Consider the following 21,215-nt stretch of genomic DNA (forward strand, 5'->3'; position numbering starts at 1 on the left):
AAATATAACTCCAAATGTACTTGAAAGAAAACGCTCTGAGCCATAGATGAAAAATTTTGTGCTTGTAGAGAAAGCTAGTGTTCTGCACCACTGTCACATGGATTTGGGAGGTTTAACTTTGATAGAGGAATTTATCCAAGGTTTTAAAATTAATTATATTAAAAGTTACCTTTCTGAGTTTTTGTTGCTAGCTTGGAAACTGTTGGTTTTTCAAGAGGTTCCGTCTTTAAGGTAACATTTCTTGTTTCTTCAGCTTTCACAGCCATGTTGTCTTCTACTACTTCTTGCTTGATAGCAGTTTTTTTCATCTTCTTCTCTAATTTGAGTCTGGCTTGTCTCGCTTCCATACGGGTTTGCATTAAATTTAGGTCTTCATCAAGAGCATTTAGTATAATGACATCTTCCTCAGTGAATGGTTTCTGACACTAGAACACAACATAATCATAAACAATAATTTTTTTTATTAAGACCTATTTAGTCCAAACTGGTACAAAATGTAGTCTTAGAACTGGCCCAGAATCAAGATTTATAATTTTTTCTTAACAAATTAAAAAAAAAAACTTTATCAAACCGAAAACTATACTAAAAACATTAATTAAAATTTACTTTTACCTTGTGGCAGACTTTTGTCTTGATTTCTTTCAAAGCTCTCTCAGACATAACACAGCCACAGCCCCAGATGAATGAGAATTTGAATTTACCATTCATCTCACAGGCCAATGACTGGACAAATGTACGGTGCACTCTGTCTATCCACATAGCCATCTCCTTTCTCTGCACTCTCCTGGAATGCTGGATTAGGTGTCAGGTTTAGCTCCTTGGATATCCTGAAACATCATCATATATAACTAAAGATATATATAGCTGATCAGCTGACTCAATTGAGAGACTTTTGCTTAATCACTTCATAAAATCTTCTCGATAAAATTACATAAAGTTTGAAAAATATAGTGACAAACTTTTCTACAAATAGATAAATGTGTAGAAACTAACAGTTTAAGGTACCTTATAGTTAGTTATAGTTTTACTCCTTATAGTTAACCTTATAGTTTAACTCACTATAGCTGTGTTTACACACTTACATTATGTTTACAAGAGAGTCCCCTCCCATTCACACCACATGCCATTTGATTTTCCACAAAACAAGATGAGAGCATTCTGAATGTATCTGTCTTTGCATCGCTTGAGATTCTTTGAAATGTATGTATTCATCATGCTATATATTTATAATTATATGATGTTTTCCAGTCAAGATCAGTGCCTCACACATAATCCCTCCTCAGCATGACTGTCTGGGAGTCACCTGTGTTGCATCTTGTTATCACATAAAAAACATTTTCTTTTATTTATTATGGTCTATGCAATATAAAGATTTCCTATGTTTTTTATTTGATGCATATTATGAAGTTAAAGTGATTTTTTTCACCCTTCTAAATATGTTTGCAATCACAAATTTGTGGATAACTCAAATTTTTGAAAATCTTTATTTTGACGTTGACTAATCAATGTTTTTATTCCAACTTTCAATACATTAAAATAAAATATCTGATTAGTATAAAAAAAGGGAAATCCCAGCTATGTGCTTTTTTATTATTCAGAGTGGCCTCCCGAATATGAATAAGCCAGGAATTTCCTTTAGAACCAGGAAAATCTCAAAAACAATTTCTATTTCCAACAACTTATGAAACAAGAATAATTTGGGTCCTCCCTTTAATCAGGACCTTATTTTTCTCCAAAACATTGCATTTTTATGCAACGTTGTCCGTGAAACTGTGAATGAAGAAGACCAACATAATGTATTGGTTTGCGAACCTTATCTGACAACCGGTTGCCTCCACTATTAGTAGTGGAGTATTTTCTTGGTTAGTTCTACCTGTGTTGTGGCAAGCCCAAACATGTAACTATCCATTGTGACAATTAAAGTTAGCTGACCGATCATCTTGGGCCTTAACCACTATACGAACGGTAGCTATAGACGGCAAAGCGGTAATAGCCGCTGAATAATCAATGGTTTTGTGTTTAAGCTTTATTCAGTCACCGAAATGGATCTCCGAACGAAGTTGTCCAACTCTTATTCTTGAGTGAAAATAGCAGTTTGAAAAGACTTTATTACATATATTGTGCTAGGCTAAAAATTTACAGTAGTCAAATATAAACAGACTTAGAATTCGCTTTTATGAATATTATTGTCTGTTTGACGGTTTGATAAGAGGTGCAATCCAGCTTTTTTGAGTACACCAAGAATATTAGTTGAATTTTACTGTACCTGAACACAACTTTTGGAGAAAATAGTGAGTTTTCTGACACCAAGTAACCTCGAGAAGGAGGGGGTTTGGCTCGACATTATGTACAGCAATGACAGAATGAGCTGAGGGTTAAGTGGCAGGATAAAACTTAATGTCAGGAATAAGCGTGTACCTCGATGCTGCTCACATTTGACCACAGCCAGTGTCGATCTTTTCCGTATGTGCAATACAAACATTAAACTTTAAGTCACTGCCCACCGCTTATGTCGCGGCCTAGGCCTCACTAGGTCTATGAACAATTGCTCCTCACAATACACATTTCAATTGGACGTCAGATTACATATGAAAACAATGAAAGTGATGTTATGTTTTCATATGACGGTCACATCCACTGAACTAGTTGTGTTTACACTGGCAAAAAATTGCACAATTGTTTGTGTCCGACAGTAATTAATAACTTATCTAAACATGCTCTCGTCACCCGCTGCCACAACTAGTGTGGGCAGTTGTTTGCAATAAACTGCGGCGCAGTGTCGACCATGACAATTTAAATTATAAAACATTGCCGAAGACATCACTGGCATGTGTGAACAGACTATATAATAACTCATGATACAACTGCAGCAAGTATTTGCAACAGTCTCACGAGAAAAATTTCTTATCTTGTTCACATACAAATGAATTACTGGCATTTCTTATCTTGTTCAGTAGTTTGTACAAATTGCTCTCTTGCAACTTTACTTGCCAGTTCAAACGCAGCTTAACATTGTCGCCAGTCTGCAGAAGGCCGAATCTACCACACATATGAGTTTTCGTTTGTAACAGCAACATTGGCTGGATGACGGCTGATAGAAAAGAAATCTCATCATTTCTCCGATCAACTATTCATCCAAACTACTTACTTCCCACACAAACATGATGATCGGTCGGACAGACACCCTAAAAGCCCACTCCCTAAAAACACTTAAATAATTGCCAAATATTTTTTAAGCCACATAACTTAAGATACCTAGAGTTTAAATATTTTTTCTGAGATTAGTACAGTTTTCTTAATAATTTTGTAAATTTTCCTTACATTTACAGTATAGATGATGAAGGTACAAAACTTTTTTAAATTAAAGTACCACTTGTCCAGATAATGGGTGTTAAATCTCGGTATGACAAACTCCAAATAATTTTAAAGTACAGTTTTTACTGTTCAACTTTCTTTTTACATGTTGTCTCCAGACAATTTTCTTATAGCTCTGTTCTGTCAATTAAAAAAAGCCAATTGCTTCAGTATAGCTATTTATTTATTACTAACAAGTTTTTATAATTTTAATTGTAGTATATTTTTTACATTGCTTTTAATTGTTGTGTTTAGGAAATTAATTACAAATTTAGGGTTGCAATCTAATTCTCTTTAGTATTTTGGTTCAAGATGGGGTTGAAGAAGAGAAGACAAGAAAATAATAGTTCATTGTACCTAATCCTCACAAGCATTACAATACACGAAAGTGAACAAAAATACTTGTAAGCCTTAATTTCATGGATTTTTAACTAAATTCTTAAAAACTGTTTCAAATTGTATTATTATCAGCATATAATTATTGAGTCAATAATCCAACTGATCTTTCTCACCTTCAGATTTCTTATATGACGAGCGGTTTCCGGTAGTTGTGATCGATCCAGCAAAGCTTCAATGACAGAGATCTTGCTGTACAAACGGCCGAGATGGCAGGCAACAATAGGTTTCTGTAACGGTTGTTGAGTAATATTGCAGTGTATGTCGCCAACGGGTAGGACAATTCTGAATCCTTATCCTTCTGTATTGGACAAAAGGAAAGACATTAAAATTATAATTGCTAACAGATATTAGTACATAATCAGATTTCCATTTTTATACATTTTATGATAAATATAATAAGAAAATGTAGTCTTTTCATTACATGCCAGAGTTTTTAAAGATTAAAATCTTGCATGCAATGAAGCAGAAAGCTTGGTAGTTTTCTCCAATGAATCTCCTTTTTATAATATATAGTGATTTCTATTTTGGCAACTGACTACAAATGCAACTTGAACAAATTTGGTATTACAACAACTTTGGTTGCATCACATGAATTTCAATAGTTCACTTTACAGCAAAGGTATTTTAGTTTATTAATGTATTCTGCTAATCTTTACATTATGACCTTAACTGTAACCAATTTTAAAAATGATATAATTGAACAAAAAATAGTTATGACTTACATGTAAACCAGCCACAGATTTAAAGTACAGAAACAGTAAAAAATCGAATGATAATGAATTATCATTTAATTTGTGAAGATATCAAAAGTACACATGAAAAGCTGTTGAGTTTTTACAACACGGGATTCACACAAAACTGCAAATTGCTAAGTGTGCAATGATGAGATGAAGTTTCAAAATCAAAGGAGAAAACTATGTAGTAGTAGTTATACTTTGGCCGTTGCTGCTGGGACAGAGCACCCGAGACCGGGTTCTGGGACAAACCGTGTGAGACCGAATCTGGGACAGAATTTTTAGAGAGCGACTAAGAGTGTGAGAATGGGTGGTCAGAACCGCGCCGCGCGAATCACCACGCATGTCATCCGCTGTCCCGTCACCCGCCACCGCGCAGACACCACGCGTTGTTACTGTAAGTATACAAGCAATTGGCACGCGCCTCGTCATCACCGCGCCGCGAGACTGCTGAACCGTCACCACCACCGCGCCGTGTGAGACACCGCGTGTTGTTTCTATAAGTATACAAACAATCGGTACGCGCCTCGTCACTGTCCAGTCACCGCCGCGCCGCGCGAGACACCGCACCTTACTAATCCCACTCACCCACCTTCTTCCTACTCCTCTTCCTTTCAGAGTCAAATTGTATTAATAATGTTATCATCCTTCCTTCCACTCATCCCACCCTCTTCCTACTCCTCTTCCTATTTCTCATCCATCCATACCTCATCCTTTTCCATCGTCAATCGCCCATACAGTAAGAGAGTAGCCAGCTCTAAAATAATGGCGTTTTCTCCTGCTAGCAAGCAAACAGCATTTCTCAATGCTACGGATGGTCTTCGAAGATCATCAGTCAAGAAATGTCCGAATTGTGGAGAAGAGGTTACTGCATCTAACCTATCCCGCCACCAAGAAACAAAGAAGTGCATCCATACCTCATCCTTTTCCATCGTCAATCGCCCATACAGTAAAGAGAGTAGCCAGCTCTATAATAATGGCGTCTTCTCCTGCTAGCAAGCAAACAGCATTTCTCAATGATACGGATGGTCTTCGAAGATCATCAGTCAAGAAATGTCCGAATTGTGGAGAAGAATGTTACTGGCATCTAACCTATCCCGCCACCAAGAAACAAAGAAGTGCATCCATACCTCATCCTTTTTCCATCGTCAATCGCCCCATAAAGTAAGAGAGTAGCCAGCTCTATAATAAATGGCGTCTTCTCCTGCTAGCAAGCAAACAGCAATTTCTCAATGCTACGGATGGTCTTCGAAGATCATCAATGAAGAAATGTCCGAATTGTGGAGCTGAGGTTACTGCATCTAACCTATCCCGCCACCAAAAAACAAAGAAGTGTATGTCAGCGTCAAATCCACCAGCTTATGCTTCTTCCAACGGATTCAATGAAAAACCTCCTTCGATGAAACAAGTATGTTCAAGGGTGTGGTGCGTGGAAGTCAGGAACTCCCTCCATGTCCCGCCATAAAAAAACAAAGAAATGCATGTCCAAGTTAGACAGACAAACTCCGGATTTTGATATGTCTATGTTGGAAAACTACGCTGATGCTGTGAGTGACAAATCAATTCCAGAACGTGAATTGCTGATTTTGATATGTCTATGTTGCCAGAGTCCTATTCAAATCTCAGACCTGAAGAACAAGACGCGATTGCTGATTTTGATATGTCTATGTTGCCAGAGTCCTATTCCAAATCTCAGACCTGAAGAACAAGACGCGATTGTTGATTTTGATTTGTCTATGTTAGACACTCCAGATTTTCTATTCCAAAATTAGAGCTATAATTGGTCCATCTACAGCCGACGCTCCAAAGTTTGAACCACCAGTAAAAAGGATACACCCCGATTCATCGAAAATTATATCAATACTTGGTCCACCACCATTTGAAGTTCCGGATACGTCAGACTATTCACTGCATATACCATACAGTCCTGTATACCATTCACCACTACATATCCCAGAGAGTCCAACATTACAACGTGCTTAGTCCGACCGATGTACGTGCTCAAATAAAAACCCCAGAAGAAACCATGTCCAAAATGCAGTAAGGAAATAACGGTTTCCAACATGGCTCGGCACCAAAAATCTCAGAAATGTGCCAAAAACCAGCATGGTATGACATATAACGAACGTCTGAAAAAGATGGAAATCAAACCAGCTCCTAAAAGTAAAATGTGTTGGACTTGTGAAACACCAATAGAGTCATCCAACTGGAACCGTCACAAACAATCGAAACGGCCATATCCGTTTGTCAGCACTTCATGAAAGTCCTCGATACAGGAGTGAAATATTACCCATTACGAGACTGACACCAAGACTGCCGGCACCCACTCCAGACATCAACATGTTGGTAAAGAAATACCCAAAACGACCAAGGGAAATCAAACAAGTACCGAAGGTCAATACAAACGATATAGCTCTTGAAGCGATGATCCGAAAACCGACTAGACCACAAAAGATTCCTACAGGTGTGAAAAAGATTATTAGTGAGACCACCGACTAGTACAATTAATAGTGAGAATTCGATTAGCCCTACGAATTCGATTAGCCCTACCATGGAAGAGAGACAGCTTCTGTCTGAAACAGAATCGCCTTCAACACCTCATCTGGTTCCGGTACGTACTCCAGAGGAGTCACAGACAATACTTGATGAAATATCAGAAGTCCAGTCGGCATTCACGGGAAGATTGAAAACCGTATGTGATTATTGAACAAACGTGGGATCAAAGATCCAAAAATGTTTCTTGAGATATGCAAACCAACTCGTTGTTGAAAAACTTCAGGAAGCTGTAACAGAAAAAAATCTTAAGGTAAACATGGTTTTATCATGCTGAATTCAAGAAAATAATAAACGATGTGGAGGGTGACTCAAGTCATGAACTTTAAAACGAAAAATGAAATTCTTTACTCGACAACGTCTCTGTCTGACTATTATAACTCAGCAAAACTTAAGATGTTGGTTTGAGATGGAGGAGTTTGAGGCAAACGGTTCTCAATGGTCCACTAAAAAGTGTGAAAGACTTGGAGATCAGAGTCAACCGATACGTTCCTTTTCACGGATCCAGCTATGTGGTTCTACCAAAACAGATTCAATCCAAAAAGGCTGTTATTAATGGTAAAAAACGAAGAATCAGAAATGTTTTATGTGGTCTATTCTGGCAGCTTTACACCCGGTTAAGGTTCATCCAGAAAGAATCAGCAATTACGAACCTTTCAAACGAGAGCTGCTTCATGCACTAGCAACTTGCGAATGCCCCATGAAAACTTGATGATATAGCAAAGTTTGAAAGACGTAGTGGAATTTCTGTTAATGTCTATGCTTATGATGACAAGTTCGATATTATTCCCCGCTGAGAATAACTGATAACGAGATGGAAAAACATGTTAATCTACTGTTTATCAAGAGAAAAAACAAACCTCACTACTGTTTGGATCAAAGATATGTCCCGTTTGGTTAGTTTCACAGATCTCACGAAATGGACATAAAGATGTGGATATGCAATAGGTGTTTGCAACACTTTACGAGAGGAGGATTTACTCATCAAGCATAGAGAAGACTGTAAACACCACACGATGCTGTGAAATTGGAACTACCAGAGCCAGGAACTGTAATTAGATTTAAAGATTTCAATTGCTCAATGAGAGTGCCCTTTGTGTAATTACGCAGACTTTGAATGCTGTCTAGCACCTATTTACAACATGTCAACCGTGTAAAGTGGATTGTAATGGTAATCATCAATCGTTCACTTATTAAATATCAGAAACATAATGCCATTTCATTCTGTATGTATGGGGTGTCAGAGAACGGCTTTTCCAAACCACCGATTAAATACTTTGGAGACGATGCTGCACATGTATTTGTAAAATCATTGATTGAGGAGTCGATAAGGATTAAATGAACTTTACAAGAGTGAAGCAATAGTCCCCATGCAATTGATGACAAAAGAGCAACAGGAAATGTTTGAATCTACTACTACATGTCATATCTGTGGAAATTATCTTGGTGATGATCGTGTTAGAGACCAATAACCATTTGACGGGTTTGTTTAGAGGAGCAGCTCACAACAAGTGTAACATCAATTTCAAAAAACCTAGGTTCATTCCTGTTTTCATTCATAATTTAGCAGGTTACGACACTCACCTATTCATTAAAGAGTTTGGTAAGTTCCAAAATCGCATATCATTGATACCCAACAACGAGGAGCGGTACATTTTCCTTTACGGTCAGTGTGGAAGGTGGAATTGAACTACGATTCATCGATTCATTCAAGTTCATGTCACAAAGTCTCGATAGGTTGGCAAAGAATCTGACTAGATCTCAATTCAAACACATCTCAACATATTACAATGGTAAGGACCTCAATTTATTGCTACGAAAAGGAGTGTACCCTTACGACTACATGGACAGTATAGAAAAAATATAGTGAAACAATCACTACCTAGTCAAGAAGAATTTTACAATAGACTGAATAAACAACACATAACAAATGAAGATTACAAACATGCGTGCGATGTATGGACCGCCTTTAACATTCAGAACATGAAAGAATATACAATGCTATATAACGAAACCGATGTCTTACTGCTTGCAGATGTTATGGAAAACTTCAAGGGATGTATGTCTCAAATACATACAAATTAGATCCTGCATGGTATTTCACAGCACCTGGGTTGGCTTGGAACGCAATGCTGAAAATTACAAAAGTCGAACTGTCTCTATTGACTGACATCGATATGGTACTCATGGTTGAAAAGGGTATTCGTGGTGGTATTTCACAGTGTTCTCATCGATATGCGAAGGCAAACAATCCCTACATGAAAGACTACGACAAATCGAAAACCAAACAATTACCTCATGTACTTGGATGCAAACAACCTGTATGGGTGGGCAATGTCTGTAAAACTACCATATGCAAACTTTCAGTGGAGCAGTACAGACATCGATGTAATGAAAGTTAGTGACGATTCACCCACAGGCTTACATATTAGAAGTTGATTTGGAATATCCTGAAGAACTACACGACGTACACTCTGATCTACCTCTCGCTCCAGAACGTAGAGTCCCACCAGGATCGAAAATGGCAAAGCTTTCTGACAACTCTCTACAGCAAAGAAAAGTATGTCGTACACTACAAAAATTTAAAGCTTTATTTGAGTCTGGGTATGAAACTAAAAACATGTTCATAGAGTTCTTAGTTTCAGTCAAAGCAATTGGTTGCAGCCGTACATTAATCTGAATACCATGGAGCGTACAAAGGCGAAAAATGATTTTGAGAAAGACTTTTTCAAACTTTATGAACAACTCAGTTTTTGGAAAAACTATGGAAAATATGAGAAATCGTCTGTGGACATTCGTTTGGGTACTAAGTCCAAATTAGTGGAAAGATGGGTTAGCAAACCGAACTTTAAGAGTCGAAAAACCATCTTCACAGAAAAACCTAGTTGCTGTACATTTTAGTAAGAAAAAACTTTTGTTAAATAAACCTATTTATGTAGGTATGAGTATTCTAGACATATCAAAGACACTGATGTATGATTTCCACTACAATGTAATGAAAGAGAAGTATGGGTCTAATATAAAAATGGTGTACACCGATACCGATTCCCTGATATATGACATCAAAACTAAAAACTTCTACGAAGACATGAAACATTTAATTGGATTATTTTGATACAAGTGACTACCCCCAACCCCAACCAATATGGGGCTTCCCCACGTAAACAAAAAAGTTCTGGGTAAAAATGAAAGATGGAACTTAATGGTCGAATCATGCGAGAGTTTGTAGGACTACGATCCAAGATGTATGCGAGCAATATAGAAGACAACCATTTCATAAAGAGGTCTAAGGGCGTGAAAAAAGCTGTAGTTGAAAATGAAATTACCTTTAGCAACTATAAAGACTGTTTTGTTTTAGTAACATCGAGCACTACAAAACGATGAATACAATTCGGAGTCAAGCACACAATTCTCTACAGCGTAGAACACCATAAAGTGGTACTTTCATCAAAGGACGACAAGCGTTTTCGTACTCGAAGACAATATCCGAACCCTAGCATGGGGTCATTATAGAATATGCGAAAACTGTTAAATTGTAAATGTATGTAAAGAGAACATACTATGGAAATTCAAGTGTATTGCAAAGATAAATTCGAAGACCCAATTTTTACCTAGACCGTTACGGTGTCTTATTGTAGGACCGTCTGGGAGTGGTAAAACGAACTTGTTATTGAATTTTCATTTACAACAAAGATGGAGTTCCGTTCAAGAATCTATACGTGTTCAGTCGTTCAATAGAACAACCTGCATATGTAGATCTGTGTGAACAATACAGTAGATTAGAAAAAAACCTTAGAAGACAAATAGCGTTTTTTCTATTCGTCCTGTGAAGATCTCATTTCTATCGATGACTGCAAACCAAACTCACTTGTGGGTGTTTGATGACTGCCCTCCTAGAAGAGCAAACTAAAATCAAAGACTATTTCATTAGAGGACGTCATAAAGGGATTTCTTGTTTTCTACCTGAGTCAGAGCTATGGTCGAGTTGATATGCAGGTCATTACGAAACAATGTTAATCTGTTGTGTCTGTTTACAATGAACAAGTACTATACAAAGAGAGTGTTCCAGGACTTTGTTAGGTTCTGACCATGACTTTCAACCAATTTGAGGCTCTCTGTTTTGAGTGCTGGAAAAACACCTCATGGGTTCATATCTATTAATACAACAGCTAAACCACAAAAAAGGAAATACATGTGCAATTTAAAAAGGAAACTTAAGGTGTTTGAATAATACTTCGCTGTACAACGTACCAGTATAAACGTAATTTGATGTTTAAGTATAAACGTAATTTGACGTTCAAGTATAAACGTAATTTGACGTTTAAGTATAAACGTAATTTAACGTTTATTAAACGTAATTTGACGTTTAAGTATAAACGTAATTTAACGTTTAAGTATAAACGTAATTTAACGTTCATAAACGTTATTTAACGTTCATAAACGTAATTTGACGTTTAAGTGATAAACGTAATTTAACGTTCATAAACGTAATTTGACGTTTAAGTATATAAACGTAATTTAACGTTCATAAACGTTATTTAACGTTCATAAACGTAATTTTGACGTTTAAGTATAAACGTAATTTGACGTTCATAAAACGTAATTTGACGTTCATAAAACGTAATTTAACGTTTAAGTATAAACGTTATTTAACGTTCATAAACGTAATTTGACGTTTAAGTATAAAAGTAATTTAACGTTCATAAACGTAATTTGACGTTTAAGTATAAACGTAATTTAACGTTCATAAACGTAATTTGACGTTTAAGTATAAACGTAATTTGACGTTCAAGTATAAATAACGTAATTTGACGTTTAAGTATAAACGTAATTTAACGTTTATAAACGTAAATTTGACGTTTAAGTATAAACGTAATTTAACGTTTAAGTATAAACGTAATTTAACGTTCATAAAACGTTATTTAACGTTCATAAACGTAATTTGACGTTTAAGTATAAACGTAATTTAACGTTCATAAACGTAATTTGACGTTTAAGTATAAACGTAATTTAACGTTCATAAACGTAATTTTGACGTTTAAGTATAAACGTAATTTGACGTTCATAAACGTAATTTGATTGATGACGTTCATAAACGTAATTTAACGTTTAAGTATAAACGTTATTTTAACGTTCATAAACGTAATTTGACGTTTAAGTATAAACGTAATTTAACGTTCATAAACGTAATTTGACGTTTAAGTATAAACGTAATTTAACGTTCATAAACGTAATTTGACGTTTTAAGTATAAACGTAATTTGACGTTCATAAACGTAATTTGACGTTTCTAGTGTAAACGTGACTTGAAAGATTTGAAGAATAACGCTGTATCTATTACTATAAGTATACAACATGGCGGAATAAACTAGATGCAAAAGAAGCAAGGCGACTTGAAAAAATTCAGACTGTCTTGGCTGCAAAGTTCAAACGTGCTGAACAGGATGAATTAAAAAAACTTCTCAAACAAAAATACTATATCATCAAATGCTAATGAGACGTCTACCAATCGTAACATATCAATAACACATGATCGACCGCTCACTGTTTTCTAAAGCTCGAAAGTTGGATGAGTTAAAACGGAAATTACAAAGTGAGTTTGCTCAGACTCATTTTTAAAGAGTTAGAAGATGTTCGTGAAAATGAGAAAAAAGTACGAACCAATCACCAGAGCCATTAGGGAACAACAACATAGAGAAATTGGAAACACAAAATATACGTAGTCAAAACCGTATGAAACAGTTGGTAAGATTTCAACCTCAAGCATCAGATCGTCGAACGTTTGAGGATGTAGATTACGATGATGAGCCAGAAGTACAACCTCAAGAGCAATCGATGAAACAGTTGATGGATTCTAAAGTAGTAACACTTGGTTCTCTAGGAGCCCGATACCTTCCAAAATCCAACGACAAACAGTTTGGTATTTGGTACGATGAAAATCTAGAGCAGCCGATGATCGGTTCCGAACCGATTACATTTGATTATGATGACATTATATTAGTCAGCTCTCAAAAGAAATACAAAGGGACTGAGGGGTCTTTGGAGATTGTTGACGAAAAACAATATAGTAGAGAAGGATCTGTACACCGATGAAGAACTGGAAACTCTTACAAGGACATATTGGTGAGGACAAACTCGCTTTTTCCAAAGAAACAATCCCAAAAGTAATCGCCCCAAATCAAGTCAAGGACTAAAGTGGAAACATATGATAAAACCTAATTTGGGATGAGTTGGTGAATGGAAAAGTGGCAACAATTGGTTCAGGGTTAAAGGTTTACAATGAAAGTCCGGTCGAATATAAGTACATAAAGAACTTCAAAGACCTCATTGACAGGTTACACTACATTCAAGCTCAGGAAGAAGCTGGAAACAACCAACTTTCATAATGAAAAACTGTCCTGTAGTTGATTTCCTTCACGATGAAATGGAAGACCCTAATTGCTACACCTAAAGGGTTGAAGTACCTAGTCAGATTGTTTGTCTGTTTTGCCTGAACATGTTATAGAAGGTAAATGGGCTTTTGAACGACATCATTAACAAGTTACCATTCGAGTTACATGCGCCCAAGAACTGGAATCTTGATACGTACAACTACTGTGGGCCCGGCACCCAGCTTGACAAGAGACTTGTTAGGGAGATAAGGGAATTAATCCCCTCGATGAAGCTTGTAAGAAGCATGATATATGGTATAGGGATCATAAAAACACGAGAAGACAGGTGGGAGGCGGACAAAATATTACAAAAGAAAGCTTGGGAGAGGGTTACCTCAGATGATGCTGACTTGAATGAGCGTATGGTCGGTCTAGCAACAACAGGAGGAATGTGGGTTGAAACGTAAACTCGGTATGGGGTTAGGAACTTCAGGATGTATCTACCCATCAGATATATAAAGCAATGAAAGCAAATATTTTTTACCCTATATATAAGAGAGGATATAATAGAACAGTGATCAGTGGTAAAACCAGTGATGGAGAAACTGTATATTGAATTTTCGAGCGGTATAGCAAGAAGTGAGTATAGAACTGCAATGCCAGTTTCAGAGCTCAACTTCAATGCACCCAACAACAATACAACATTCAAACTGGATCATGGAGACGCATTTTATGATTCACGCATAATGTACCACCATTCAAGGAAAGTATGTGCAAAAATCTGATGGATCTGATTATCAAACTAACTCTACCGTCAAACTGGTAGACAACTTCGCGGCCTTCTTGTTTTCAAGAATAGAGCTGAGGAAACACAATACATTGATCGACACAGTAGAACTCCCCGGCATAACCAGCACTATAAAGGGGATTGTTAGTTACAGTAACACTGAAAAACAAACACTCTCAAGTAGTGGTTTCTCATCATTCGTTTACAGGAGGTGGGAAGTTTGAAGCACTCGGCACACTTGGGCATTTAGGATTAGGGTTCTTTGACCACCTACGTTACCCGATGTACAAGGGAGGTTTTGAAATCACATTTACTAGGAATGAAAGATAATGATGCGTTGTTTCACTGGAAAGGGGCAGGGTCCACAGCAACGGATCCTGGCGATGGGAAAATTGTGATAGAGTCGTTTGTGTTACGAGTCCCCATAGTCGATTATACCAGCACTTCCAAAATTCAGTTAATTGATGGTTTGAAACATCTGAGTGACAAGGATGCTTTAGTCTACAACTTCTTTCAATGGCAATGCATCGACAAAAGAGGGGTGTTCGGTTCATCATTCAGCTTCGATATTACAAGTGTTTACAGAAATGTGTACAATCCTAGATTTGTTATAATCGCACTTCAGACAAACAGAACAAACACCCAGGCAAAAGATCCCAGTAGATTTGACAGCTGCAACATCAAAAATGTGTCTGTGAAAATTAATGGAGAAAGGTACCCTCAGGAATTGCAGAATTTTGATATTACTAATGGTATATACAGGATCATGTACGATCAGTACCTAGGGTTCCGAAAAATAAACTTCGGAGACAATAACGTGTTAGTAAACCTGAAAGAATTTATTGATAACTCACCTTTGGTTGTAATTGACACACATCTACATCAACCAACAACAGACAGATCTCGGAAGTGACATTCAGATTGAATTAGATTTTGTAAAAGCTATTGCATCTCCACAGGGGGAAGTAGCGGCACCACAGCATATGTTGTTGTTGTATCTTGAGGCACATTTCTCATATGACATTACTCGAAACATAATCAAATTCCTGTAACAAACAAATAAAAAAAACAACAAAAAACAAAAAAAAAGTAAAATAAAAATGTTTTTTTTTTTTCATTAGTAGGCGGCAATTATTGTTTTTCATGTCAGTGTTTTGTATATAAGAAAGCGTATAGAATGGAAAGTCAGCATAATTATACAGTTCGGGCTATCCGAAGCTCAAAAACGTAAGCTTCGTACAGCGTACAAAAGACGGAAACCTACAGTAATCAGATTATCTAATGAACAGCTGTCTCACGGAAGTGATCGTAATACTTCTTTCTGGAGAGCAACACAAAGCCGTTTCTAGAGCTGTTAAGAACAAAAAAGGTTTACAATTGCTTCTAAGTTACAACCAACTCGTATCTAATAAACAAGGAGGGTTTTTGAAGGAAATTATGGAAATGGTGGATTCGTCAGTTCCTGGAGGTAAACGCTTCATCTCTCCATTAATAAGAAGAAAGTTGGCTCCTTTACTGAGAGAAAAATTTATACCTTGGTTAAAGAGTTTAGTCGATGAGGAGTTGGACACCATTATTGAAAAAGATCCTACGGGTAGAGGGTTGAAACGTCGTATTGGTCGGAAGCTTGATGCATTGTTGTCTGTTGGAATAAAAAAAAGAGATCTTCCCCGCTGTCTCTTGGTGACAATAGAAAAATTAGCAGGTATATTAAACATTAATGAGTTTAGAGGTGTTTTCATGCGACAGTTACTTCCAGACAAACCTACAAATATCGAACGTGGTATTGTAAATCTTGGTGACCTTTCATCTGGTGGTACTCACTGGACGTGTTATGTGAAACGTGGTGAAAAAGAAATTCTATTTTGATTCATATGGTGAATGTCAATCCTCCAATAGAAGTAGTCAGGTTACTTGGGGCCAAAAGGGTTGGTTTATAACTCAGAGCGTATTCAGGGGTTTTGACGATCCTCCTATCTGTGGACATCTGTGCCTGGAGGTTCTACGACGAGATTCAGTTGGTGAGGACTGGGAACATATTCTTCGTAGTATAAGAAACAATAAAAATGCATGGAAACCGTGGTTTTATTTTCAACAGATTTGGAGACGAAATTGAAATTGGATCAATACCAACTCAACCCAATTCAGACCCTTCTCCTAACGAGATAATTGAGCTTGCAAGTGATGTATCAAAAGTCTCACAAGATTTATTCGAAGTCAAGAAATTATTGGAATCGCATTTGGTTTAAAATCGGAAAAATAATAATAATGCGATCGAGATTGTCCCCACTAGTACCGTAAATGGTGAAAAGATATGGGGCAGCTTCCTACTGAAAAACCACCAGAGAATTGGTCAAGTGAGCAAAGCAGTGGAGCCATATGATGTGGGTTGTCAAAGTTCAATTGAGTGAAATTAGAAGGCAAGATATACATCATGCAGAAAAAATTCAACAACGAAATAAAAAATATATGGAAAGAGGTTTTGAAGACTTCCATGATGGTAGCAACTTCATCTAAAACTTGTATAGAATTATAAGTATATAAAAAACTGCAACCATGCCATTACTCAAACTAACTGGAACTGAGTCTGTACTGACTCTCCATCTAGAACATCCCATCCACTTGGATCCAAACGAAGAGTATTATATGGCTCTTGTTGGATTTTACTCTGAGAACAACATATACAACTTGTTGCAACATGCAAAAGTCTATTTTTGGGACTTGGGAATACATTTCATTCCGAAACCACTGATACTTCAATGTGGTTACTGGACCATTGAAAAACTTGAAAAGAGTTTCAGAGATTGCATAAAATCGTTGAATCTTAGTATAAATTCTGATGATTTCAAGATCTTTAAAGACGGTGACAAAATATCAATTAATTCTCCAATTAAATTCTACTTGGATAAAAACCGTTAGTGATCTCTTAGGTTTTGAAAAATCTGATGCAAACAAACTTACAAAAAGAATCGTCTTACTTCAACTCAAATGAAAATGTAATTGCATCGAATCCACCGAATCTCAGAGCCGTTGATGTCAATCGAGATACACTGCAATATTGTCAACAACAGTCTTGTCAATCATGATGTTCACTCTCACAAACATTTGGAGACAGCAATCCTCTACTCCCTTTTCCCCTAATGTACCACACGGCTACAAAATATCTCAATCACCTCAAGAAAAAACACTACATACCTCTTCGGAGCGGTTTACGAAAGATTCAACAGATCACAATCACACTTGTAGACCAAAACAACCAACTGCTCCAGAACAACCATGCAAACAACATCGTCTATTTAGATCTGATCAGTAAATCACAAACACATACATACTCACAATTGTGGTAAATAAAAACGCGTGGTGGGCGGTGGCGGGACAGCGATGACATGCGTGGTGATTCGCGCGGCGCGGTTTCTGACTACCCGTACTCACACTCTTAGTCGCTCTCTATAAAAATTGCGGTGGCGGGACAGCGATGACATGCGTGGTGATTCGCGCGGCGCGGTTTCTGACCACCCGTACTCACACTCTTAGTCGCTCTCTAAAAATTCTGTCCCAGATTCGGTCTCACACGGTTTGTCCCAGAACCGGTCTCGGGTGCTCTGTCCCAGCAACGGCCAAAGTATACTACTTGTAGTAATTCGCTTATGCAAAACTGTTAATAGACATAAAGTTTACTTTCATTGTGTAAAAAAAAACCATAGTTTGAAGGATTAACATTTAGAATGAAATGCATTCTACCACTCATGATATTTTTAGTATAAATATGGGAGACTATGATTTCCTTGTAAGGGACACAAGTAAGTTATTTAACTTTTTGCTTAACAAGTAGACAAACAATGTGTAACTGGCTGTCTTATTTTAGGGGAGCATGTTTTTGTTTTGGGTTGACAGAGTTGTGTAGGAGCTGGAATTGTTAGGAGGTGATGAGATTATTACAGAAAATTGATGAATAAAAAGATAGGTAAAACAAAAAATAATAGAGGGAGGTTGGTAAAGGAAGTTTGGGTTTTAGGGATGATCTAAATTACCATATATGTGAAAGGTTCCATAAAACCAAAAGTTTGTCCAAATAATATAAAGGGTGATACCAAAACTACAAGTCATGAAACACATCAAACCAAAAACAACAATCATCACTGATTTATGGAAATCAAATTTCAATCTCACCAATAAAGTGTTTATTTCACAGTCAACCATAGCAAAAGTTTCATCGAACCATTGACATCAGCCAACACACAAATAATAAAATCATGGAGAACCATCCAAAAATTATCAAAACGGGTATTAGGCCTAAATCAGATAAAATCACCCAACACCTTGCAAAGAAGGGAAGTTTTATTTTCAAGAGAAGATCAATTTATCTTCTTTTTTAGTCTGTTAGAAATATGTATCCAGTAAATTAAAAACATGCACATTAATTACTCTTTTCTTAATTGATTTTTTATTATATTTTTGTTTCATTCTCTTGTTATTGTAAATATTAATTTTGTATGAATTCATTTTCATTTATATTTCATAAACTATTATAACACTGATATTAACACAATCAATATTGTTTTTGTTTGGTGCTTTGATATTATCCAGAGGCCACTCTATCCTTATTTATTAGTTTGTATTAGGCTATAATACTATTTTAGGTTAGCAGTATATTATATTTATAAATATAATATTATATTTATTAGTAGGTAAATAAATAAATGTATATAATATAGATTTTAAAATTAACTCTTACAAGTGCTCAAGTAATCTGAGCTTTAATTTAGGTAGTAACTCGAGGGATGTTTCTCTTTTTTCACCAGAACTGCGGAAAGTTTTCCAATGTAAACTAATAAAACAAAGGATTTACCTAATAAAAATGTGCAGGTTTTTAATTATCTGGATCTATATTTGTAACAGCTTTTAAAAAGAACATGAATGGATCTTTTCAATTCAAGCAAAATAAAATCATTTTTTAGGCCTAACTTACAGTATTTGAATAATGACTTCAGGTACAATGGCAATGTACATGTGTTATTTGTGTCACAAACTGTCAGAACACATTTATCCCTCAAAATAGTATTTTAAAAGCAGCTAAATATTATACTGTTTTTTTTTTGTTACATTTTATAAATACAAAGGCTACAGCTTAATTTTCTAGTAATCATGTATGGGGTTAATGGCCAACCTTGCTAATAACGAGTTTCACGCTATTAACATTTTCTGCTCATTCTCCTAAACAAACAAATATATATATATATATATATATATATGGTTTTTAGGGAGTGAAAATCACAAATAACTTTGATTTTTAATAAATAGGCTAAGTTAACCCTTTTACTGCCGGCCATTTTTTTATTGTACCAGTCAAAATTGCCAAGGAGGAAAATCGCTGTTGTGCATTCATTTACAAAAAATGCTGTAATCTTTTTTATTTTTCATTAGATTTGCATGAATTTTTATTTTATTTACTCGTATTTAAATGCTGTTTTTTAAATAATAAAAAGACATTTTAATTTGAAACAAACGCATTATTTAATTTTAAAAATGATGTAAATAAAAAATAAATAAAAAAATAAAAATTGTGTTTGGCATCTGATAATTTATTTTTAAAATTATGCTAAAATTATGAGCATGATAATCATTATAAACTAGAGCAATTGCTTAGAAACTTATACCAAATTTGAAGGTGCTACCTTGAAACATAGCTGCACTATGAGGATTTTCCCAAAACTGGTAGGCCTCCTATAGGCCTACCAGTGGAAATTGAAGGTAAACTTATCTGTGCCACATCCCCCTCACTATCTAATAACTCCTCATTATCTGATGGTAAGATACAGTCAGGATCGTCATCAGTGTCATCCACATCACTTCGATTGTCATCAATAGCCCTAACAATAATATCATATTCGTTCTCGGCATCTGAATCTGACAAATTCTGAAAGGAAATCGTCACTCAGTTCGTCTTGCACTTAATTATTGTTCCCTCACTCACAGGAAGAGTTAGATGTAACTCTTTTACTCATTTTATCCTTAATCAACAAAAGTAACACTTCAAAAAACTTTCGATAACATTGTAAACAACAACAATGAACGAAGATTTCAGTAACATAACCCGATCAAACTGGTTTTGACAGCTGTCTAGGTAGTTCGTCAATTCTAGTCAAAAGACGACGAAAATAGAAATCCAAAATTCTTCAAATGGCTTCTTTCATTATCCTTTGCTCCTAAACAACCAAAATACCGAATATTTTGGCATTTTGAACATAACAGTAGCCAGTAACGATAAAAAAAACAGACGTCCGACATATCGGACGTTGGCGTTTTCGGCAAAAATGCCGACGTCCGATATGTCGGAAGTCCGGCAGTAAAAGGGTTAAATATTAGGAAATTTATTTATTTATTTTTAATTACGTAGTTATCATGTTTTTTTCAGAGTGAGAGTATTAAATTTGTTGTGTAATTGTAAGTTATTGTAAGCATTATTTTCCAAATTTATTTTTATCAACAATTGAAACAAGATTTGCGTTATTAATCTAATAAATTATGTTTTTTTCATGTTGCGTTTCCTATAAAGCAGAGGCTACAGGCAATTCATGATCAGACCATTTAGAACTTTTATTTTTACTGATAGGTAACACACCTTGAGGGATGTTTTTTATATGTTGCCATCAGTGTGAGCACCGAAGGTGCTTGCCGTAGCACTCGTTTAATTGCCGGAGGCAATTGTGTCAGGCTGATATGAACTTTTATTCTTAGAAGGTCTAAAATAAGAAAAATGTCTTATTTGGGACTCTTCTGATTTCAACATTATTGTTATTTTACGTAGGCTATCCATAGATGGTGTAACAGCTGATGTCAGCAGCAACCAATAGGAAGGTTGACTTACGATCATCACAAGACCACATCTTGAAGAACAATGAAATATTACTCCACATGAGAAAAGTAGTTCCACTTTTTATGTTCTGTAACTTCGTTATTTGTCATTTCCACCCATTGAACCGTATATTATTTTATTCAGCAGAGGGAAACACACTAA

General features: G+C 36.0%; 1 protein-coding gene across 1 annotated transcript; it reads right to left on the minus strand.

Moving 5' to 3' along the window:
- Positions 1-169: 169 nt before the first annotated feature.
- LOC124373987 (replication termination factor 2-like) lies at positions 170-1,314 on the minus strand (the record flags this gene model as incomplete). The annotated part of the gene is given in 4 exon segments (XM_046832293.1): positions 170-425; positions 613-714; positions 716-827; positions 1,304-1,314. Coding segments are annotated over 4 exon segments (481 nt in total), but the record flags the coding sequence as incomplete, so codon positions are not given.
- Positions 1,315-21,215: the final 19,901 nt, after the last annotated feature.

The sequence above is a fragment of the Homalodisca vitripennis genome, unplaced genomic scaffold (assembly GCF_021130785.1).
Source record: "Homalodisca vitripennis isolate AUS2020 unplaced genomic scaffold, UT_GWSS_2.1 ScUCBcl_6905;HRSCAF=14339, whole genome shotgun sequence".
Classification (NCBI taxonomy): domain Eukaryota; kingdom Metazoa; phylum Arthropoda; class Insecta; order Hemiptera; family Cicadellidae; genus Homalodisca; species Homalodisca vitripennis.